At 33.1% G+C, this 8,833-nt stretch overlaps 1 protein-coding gene across 1 annotated transcript; it reads right to left on the bottom strand.

Annotated features, from left to right (window-relative positions):
* Positions 1 to 230: 230 nt before the first annotated feature.
* ATLEA4-1 (Late embryogenesis abundant protein, group 1 protein) lies at positions 231 to 1,061 on the bottom strand. Its single transcript, XM_079006459.1, has 2 exons — positions 912 to 1,061; positions 231 to 813 (listed from the first exon to the last, which is right to left on the bottom strand). Exons 1-2 carry the CDS (start codon positions 996 to 998, stop codon positions 460 to 462), a joined length of 441 nt encoding a protein of 146 aa, XP_078862585.1. The 5' UTR covers positions 999 to 1,061; the 3' UTR covers positions 231 to 459.
* Between the last annotated feature and the right edge of the window lie 7,772 nt (positions 1,062 to 8,833).

The raw sequence follows: 8,833 nt of genomic DNA, 5'->3' as shown, positions 1-8,833 counted from the left end.
CGCATACTCGCACAGTAGAATTTTAAACGAAGAAACTTGCCCACGAAGCAAATTGACCTCTATTATATTCGTAAAAAAGTAGTTTCTCCTTTTTAATAGAAAAAAAATCAACTTCCTAAAAGCGCCCCAAAATTGTATGTATTGAATAATTGATAATTCTTATGATCTTTAAGAAGAAATTACGTGTAAGTGACTTTTATATGCAGTAGAAATATAAAATATTAACAACCTAAAAAAAGTCGAATGTATAAACCAAAATCAAAATACAGAACATACTAGAATGACAAAGCATGGCGCTACACTATGTGTTACAGATCCACTACTCATCATAAACATAGCCTCCCTTTCATTTAATCGAAACGACGAAACATCAGACTTATTTCATTTCAATATTTTATTACGACCCTATATGAATTTTAAATACCATAAAGCACACGAAATTAAACACCCAAAACAAAACTACATATGTTTGTTATGTCCATGAAGATGTCCTCCTAGAGGATAAGTTGGAGCGGTGGTTCCAGTGACCGGGTCTACCGCACCAAGAGGGTGCTGGTGGTGGTGCTGCACAGCACCAGGAACAACTCCAGTAGCTGTTGTTTGGCCAACCGTACCAACAGGCGCCTGATAATGTCCACCATAAACTCCGGCCACCGTGTCATGGCCAAGAACATGGTGTTTCCCATGCAGCTTCTCAGCTGTATGTTCAGCTTTCTCAACGTGCAGATTCATCTTGGCTTCAGCTTCCTTGGCCTTCCTCCGCTGGTGTGCTATCTCTTTCTCTTCCTGAGTTCTTGCAGTTGCTCTTTCTGCCTGCAATTATAAACAGTACCATGAATATCAAGATGTATATACATGCTGTGAATTAATTAATACGAAATGTACAAGTAGTGGACGCAGGATTCACTAACCTTCTCTTCCATATTGGCTTTGTATGATTCGACATGTGCCTTGGCAGCACTGGCTGCATTGCTCACTTTTTCTTTTACCGAATGCATTTTTTTTCTTTCGTTTCTGGCTTTGCGTCTTTCGATCGGTACGTGTTTTGTGCTTGAAATGAGGTTTTGAAAGTCGGCGACGTTGATTAACGAGGCGACACGTCGTGCTCCATGTGTCATCCATGCAAACACCTGCGCTAGATGATAGCCACGTGTGTGAGTGATTACATTTTCGAAGCCACAAAGATAAATATCAATTGTGTGACAGTATGACCCATTGGCTACAATTACAACCAGACGTGAAGATATCTATTAAATTCTTATCATATTACGAACACAAAAAAAGAGAAACACTAGTTTATTTCATTAAAAGGTTTAACGAATATCTCTATAAATTGGAATTTACTTCGAGAATGGCGTCACGATGATATTACTAGATATTAATCGAGTCTCTTGGAAAATAAGCTCACGATTATATGTGTTTCAAATATTTAAAACGTAAAGAATTGTGGAATTGTGGACAACAGTTTAATGTCTGTGATATATATTTTCAAATACTCTCTTTCCGTCTCAAAATTATAGTTTATTTTTTCTTTTTGGTTTGTCTTAAAATAATAGTCCATTTTTAAAAATAAATAATATTTTTAACAAAATACTCCCTTATTATTATTTAATCAACTAAGCATTTAATGGAAATATTAAATGTAAACTAAGGACAAAACTGTCATTTTATTATATAAAATTAGTGGTAATTAATATTTTTTCTTAATCTGTGTGTTTTTTGTCTGTGGACAATAATATTGGGATGAAGGGAGTATTAAATAGATATTTTTCATTTTCAAATAATACATTCACAAAGTATTTCAAATATAAGAGCAATCGTAGCGTCCTTTTTACACTAGCTAGTTAAAAAATTTATTTTTAAAATCATTAATTCTATACATCATATGTGTCTCGCAAACGATACAAATAATCCAAAACATTATAGTAACATAAATCATAAATACGGAAACACGAGGGGATGTTTTGCCATTACGTCGGGCCCTTCCCTTTCATACCGAAAGTACCTAAAACCATAAACATAACTGGAAGCATAAAGCTAGTGAGTTTTCCAAAATACCACATATAACATACACATAAATATAACAGCACGTGACTGTGTCCGGTCCGTGTCAACCCCCTGGTCCGTATAAACCCAATGTAAAAGAAAGTAACTGTGTCGGGTCCGTATCAACCCCCAGGTCTATTTCAACCTCGAGTCCATAATGACTCCGAGTCCAAATTGGCTCCATACATATATCATACAATCATATCAGTAAGAGTCACATAGTCACATACATCCTACACATACAAATCAGCGAGTCAACATTAGAGTCTTCGACCCACCAGTGTGGTGAGAAGACTCACCTTGCAGAAAATATTCTACAATTACTGCTCTCACTGATAGGGTACTGCTACTACGCACCACCTATTCAGTCAAACCATATAAACCTTGAGCTCTTCCTCCAAACTAGGTGGTTGACCAAAAGTCAACTCAAGTAAAATATCAATGGTCAAAGTTGACGGTTAACGTCGACTTTAGTCAACCGCCTTGTCGTGGCCACCTATGCCCACGACGTGACCCTCTAGTAACACTCAGTTGCGATTTTCCCCAACGTCACGCCATGGTGACTTAAGCCACGCTATGGGCACTGGTTTTTTAGCAGCTTAATGGACTAAGCTGCTTTCTTCGATCCTAAAGGCTCCAAATTTCAAATATGGTATGAAACAAAGTCTAGAAGGATAAAGTTTCCAACTTTACCCTATAAGACCACCCAAAAGGTCAAACCTCAACCCTAGTTTCAAAGGAGTTATATAAGACATGACTTTCCCCATTAAACACTTATTCCAAAAAGTCCATAGCTCATTTACTCCAAAACAGTTTCTAACACCAAATCCAACATAAAAGTTGATGGTTTATATATGAATGTTTAATGCATGTCTTGAAGCCACAATAAGCCAAAAAGAGGGTTTTTCCATGGAAATCTCATGCATGGTTCAAAACCCTACAAGAATCCAGATCTAACCCAATAATTATGTCAAATGTCCTAGAGATCTATAAAGTTGTATACTTTATGAGATCCTAACACTCTAACCCACATGAACATGTAGATTTAGGGAGAAAACATAAGATCTAGCAACCTAATCATGATAAAAATCGAGTTTTGGACACTTACAAAGGTCCATAAGATTGCCAACACAAAGGATGAGGACTAGCTTGCTGAATCTTAGCTCACTTCTTCTTCTTTCTTCCTTCCAAGGCTTCAAGAACACCAATAAAGGCTCAAAATGAAAAAGGGAGGGATTTCGGGTTTCTCAGATCTCAAGGAGGTTGATGGAGGTTGAATGTGAGCAAACCCTTGCCTCCTCATTCCTTTAAATAGGGAGCAAAACCCGAAAAATAGGGTTCGTCAGTTGTCAGCTACCATGTCATGGCCTATACCGCCACGCCGTAGTGGCTTAGATGAAACACGCAGCCTGATCTTGACTCTCCACGTCGAGGTGCCTCCCCACCACGCCTTGGCAAACCTTAAAATGGCAAAAAATTGTAAGATATAAAATACGTTGGGATCCGGGTGTTACAACAATATGCTATCGTATAAGGTTTACAACATTATTTTAAAATTTGGACAAGCATTATGGAATCGGGCAAATATTTTAAAACAATTTTCTAAAAATATGAATCCGTCAAACTTGAGGAAAATTATCAACTAGGTCTAACTTAGTAAAACTTAGGACTTTTGAATTTTTTAAATAAATAATTATAATTTTTATTTAATTAATTTAAGATATATCATATGTTAGTACTTATTAAATCTTATGTTTTTTGTTTTTAAATTTGTTCAATTTAACTTAATTTGATGGAAAATAATAAAAAAAAGGCTGATGATTAAATCATCACTTTAATATTAAAGAATGCATGTCAATTTAAAACTTAACTTTGATATGTTAAATGTATATTTGTTATTGATAATTTTCTACTTTTTATAAATTTTAATGAACTTATAATATTTGTTATTATATATATATATATATATATATATATATATATATATATATATATATATATATATATATAGAGGTTATTTTGTTTCTAGTAACTATTGTATGCCATAATGCACAGATCTGGACCATCGGATGGAATATAATCAAAGGTCATGATCTGAGCAAGGTCTATGATAGTAGAATAGGATAACATATAACATACAATCACACAAATTTCAGCATAAGGGCATTTTAGTCAATTAACCTATATTAAAAAAGGAAATTTTCGGATTTTTAGGGATAATTAATTCCTTTGTTTTTAAAAATATGAATATTTTAAATTAATTCAAAATTAAAAATCCAATTTTATTCTGTCAGAATGATAGAATGTTAACCATAAACTAGTAACTATATTTTTCGGTTTTATTCTGTCAGAATGACAAAATGCCAACAATAAACTAGTAAATACATTCTGAAAAGAATACACAAAATCAATTCTTGAACTAATAATATACCAAATAATTACATTGTAAGATTGTGATTCATTGAATAATAATAACATTTTGAAAGAAAAAAGTTAAAAAAACACATCAAAATCTAACAAAAACACTAATCTATTCTGAGAGAATATTATTTTTTAGCAACACTTTATACATTGTAGCATAACACATTCTGGTATAATACACTCTCATTCTCTATGTTTTCTTCCTTCTCCACATCAATGTTAGCCTCTCCAAAACCTAAATCCACAAAGAAAACATAATAAAGTTTCAAAAATTAAAAAATTCAATGCATTCTAAGAGAATAAAAACTATAAATTATGACAGAATGTATTAAAGACTATAAAGTTTGACAGAATATAATAGAAAATAAAAACTATAAATTCTGACAGAATGTAGTAGAGACTATAAAGTCAACCATAATGTATCACAAATTCATTACCAGTTACACAAAATATATACTTGTTGTTGACAATTATTCTCAAACATTCTAACAGAGTACATTTATATAAAATAAATTCTAATAGAATACATTACATAATTCAAGAGCAGTGATTGAATACAAAATTCAAGAGCTGTGATTGAATCATCAACACACATCTGCATTCATTCCCAGTGATGAGTTCAAGAAACAAACACACATTACATTATCGATTTAGAAATACAAACACCAATTTTGAATTTTTTGACACAAAATCCAACTTATGACTGTGAAGTGCAAGTTGTATCAGAATATTTTTTCAATTGAACAGAAATAAACCATTGAAGAAATTGAATTTAATAAGATGATGAACACAATCTCGATCTTGAATCAAAATCGAGATAAAATCAATCTCGATTGAGGTAAATAATTTCCAGTTATATCCCATAGTTGTTGGATTACCGGACCATAGAAAGAAGAACAGGAGGCTGCCGGAGCATACCCCCGTCCAAGTACCTGCAATCACCAGGATTTCCTCACCGTTCACTCCTCGCTTCTCATTCGCGTTCACGGACTCCACAACAACGCCACTACTCCTCCGCATCCCCTTCTTCAGCCTCATTGACCCCAGAGTCCATCATCGATTGCGAGACGAGAGTATGTGCTCCCGTTTGGATCCGTCGATTGTAGAAGAAGGAGCAGAATCGGTGATGGTGATGTGTTGATGCCGATGATGAAGTGTTCGGCCACAAACATAACTAGGTCAAATATATTTAATTTATTTCCTTAATTGAATGATTAGTTTATTTAATTGAATGATTTCAATTAAATGATTTCCTTAATTAAAAGTACAAAATGTCAAAATACCCTTTAATGATTTATTTAATTATTTATTATTTCTTGAATTTTCATTGGTACATTTAGGCACACAACAGTTGTTAAAAACATTTGAATATATATATATATATATATATATATATATATATATATATATATATATATATATATATATATATATATATATATATATTCAAATTTAACTTATTTTTAAGCTCTGTAATCTAAGTGCTCTGCGTGTAGGCCGAGTACCCACTACTCCAAAATTGATCTACATCTTCGCTAGAAGCTCTTTTGGGCGGTAGACATGCATGTCATTATTGGAACCGCAAGCATATTATAAGTGCTAATGTATTCAAGATATTATCCAATCGTGCTCTCGCTATTACTTTTTGAAAAAATTATTGTAGTATATTTGTCACAGTAAATACTCAAAGGTTTTGATATGAATTTCACGACTTTGAATCCACAGTAAATACCTCGTGGAAAGTTTCATTAAAAACCGCAACATATTATGCTATCATTGACGAGACTATCATTAGTTGTTGCTTATGAATCCTCCACAAGATAGCTCCACTTTCGAACATCGTACCCTGAAATTGAATTTTTTTTGGAAATCTGAAATCAAAAAACAAAACTTATAAGTTATCAGTTCTTCTATTAATTAGTTTGTAGTCTTTTGTCCTTCGAAGATATCACAACACTTTCTTTGTCATTTTCCAATGATCTAGGCCATGGTTAGATTGATATTGGTCTAACATTCCAAAATTTAGAACATCCATAATTAAAGTTTGTTGGGAAGTGTTTTGTGGAATAAGTTTGTCAATATCAAATAAGCTATTGTAAAATGGTTTTTTATTTACCAAAAAGTTTTTTCATCACGTTTGTGTATTGACGATCTTTACATATGAAGGCTTTACAAATTTTTAATAATGTTTTATGTACTTAGAAAGCCATATCATTTTGGTAAGACTCATAAATAGGTTTTAAGATAAAGAATTATACATGGGAAACATCTTGAGAATTTTGATTTATTATGTTAATGTTAGCACGAAAACATTAAACAAAAGCATTCATGGGTACAATTAAAAACAAATTATCCAAGCTAAGTATTATTGAGTCGATCATTTATGCCCCAAACAATACTTAAACACTCGACCTTAATAAAAAAAAAAGACATTGCTTCCATTGGACTAAAAACCTATTGATATTGAGTTGATGAATTGATCACCACACTTTTAATACTTCTTTTATTAAGTGATTAACCTAAATTGAACACAATAAATAAATAAATAAATAAATAAATAAATGATCCATTTATTTATAAAAGGGATAGAAATATTATAAACCTCAAAAATAACAAAAAAATAACAATACATGAACATCTTCAATCAAGACCAAATCCAATGAGTGCAGTATTCATTTCAGTCCAAAGAAATTTATTGTACGTATACCAATAGTATGATATAAAATTTAGTATTACATAATTCTTTTTATATTATTATAATATTAAGTTTTTAAATGTATAATTCGGTCTAATATGTTATATATTAAACTAATATTACTTGATCATACATTAAATTTATTTTATTTATAAAAGTTTAAAGGAAAATGTTATATTAGCCCAACGAACTTGTCACATTTATCCGATTTGGTCACCAAAATTATTTTTCTGCGTAATAGTTCAGTAAACTTGCATATTTGTTGTCAATTACACCATTTTAAGAGTTGTGAAGGGGTCATCTGGTTTCTTTTTGCTTATTTGGCATTTTATTAAATAAAGATTTCATTTTGTCAATGCACTTATGTAATGTTACGAAGCCCATAATAAAATTAGGTCTTCTTCTTCCAAACAAGGTGCATTCATCTCAGTGAACTCCAATTACCCACTATCGAAGTCGTATGATGTAAGGGCTTATAATAAGTTACTGAATCTGTTTAGTGGCTTCAAATCCTTGAATGTGGCTTCATATCCTTCTTGTTCTCTTTCACAAAATCATTCTAGTTAGTCTTCAACACATAATTGTGTCTACTTGTGTTTTTCAATTTCCACATCTTCATCACCATTGGTTTCTGATGCAATCACAATATTGGCCCCAATAATCCCACCTTAAACTCCTTTCCATTCTCCAGATCTTGTTTCTCGTTTTCTGTCAAGAACTCATCCATTTTTAGTTGTTTCAACCTTCGAGTTCTCACCATTGGCTTAATGTTCATTTTTGTCTTCTCAGTGGGAGGCTTCAGTGTCTTTTGAGTCTTATTCATCTTGCCCTGCTCAACCCTAGTGCAAATATCAATTTTCTATGGATTAAAACTAACAGTGACTGTGTTACTCCCAACGGACCTCATGTAACTTAAACTAGAAATAGGAGGCAGATGGGGAGCTGGACTGTCATCTGAAGCACCAGTGACACCGACACCGGCATCGACACTGTAACGCCCGTAGATCCGGGCTAGTCAATTTAGAGGCAATAAGGGTCGAAAACGACTTTTCGACAAAAGATTATTTAGAATACATAATCTTAACCAAGTTGTAGACTATGTCACAAGGTTTCCGTACATATAAAGAACGCCGAAATCCGAGTTATAACGAAGAAGTTATGGCCCGTCGAAGTTTTACGGCAAAACCGGCACGGCACCGGGAAGCATAAAAAGTGAATTTATGATAGAGCGAGATTTAGCCTTAGTGATCTAAAAGAAAGTCGTAGAGTATGTTAAAGTGAGAAAATCCATAAAAAGAACACCCAAATCTGACTTCGTATGAGGAAGTTATGATTTTTCAAAGTTTCGGCTTAGCAGTGTACAGCCCGAAACTCGAATTTTAGTTCGAGCGGTTTTTGGTTTACGCGACCTAAATGAGAGTTGAAGATATCATTAATATGAACTCAATGGTAAAAAGATAGACGGAAACGGAGTCCGTATGAAGGAGTTACGAATTCTTCGCGGTCATTTAACAGTCTAAACGCCTTCTACTGTTAAATATGAGATCGGTCGAGAATTAGCCGATGGAGTCTAAATGAAAGTTGTAGATCTTGTTTTTACCTATGCGTGGAAAAAAAAATAACGTCAAAAACGGAGCTCGTATGCGAAATTTACGGGGTTTAGAAGTCAGC

This window comes from Lactuca serriola, chromosome 6 (genome assembly GCF_051521515.1).
Source record: "Lactuca serriola cultivar US96UC23 chromosome 6, Lser_US96UC23_V15, whole genome shotgun sequence".
NCBI classification, from domain to species: domain Eukaryota; kingdom Viridiplantae; phylum Streptophyta; class Magnoliopsida; order Asterales; family Asteraceae; genus Lactuca; species Lactuca serriola.
Note: the sequence above shows the minus strand (reverse complement) of the source record. Positions and strands in the feature narration are given on the sequence as shown.

Excerpts from the sequence above, each read along its gene's own strand:
- ATLEA4-1 (XM_079006459.1), bottom strand. The coding sequence starts at position 998 with ATGCATTCGGTAAAAGAAAAAGTGAGCAATGCAGCCAGTGCTGCCAAG. Across the intron at positions 814-911 it reads AAGCCAATATGGAAGAGAAG|GCAGAAAGAGCAACTGCAAG; the intron begins GTTAGTGAATCC and ends TTATAATTGCAG.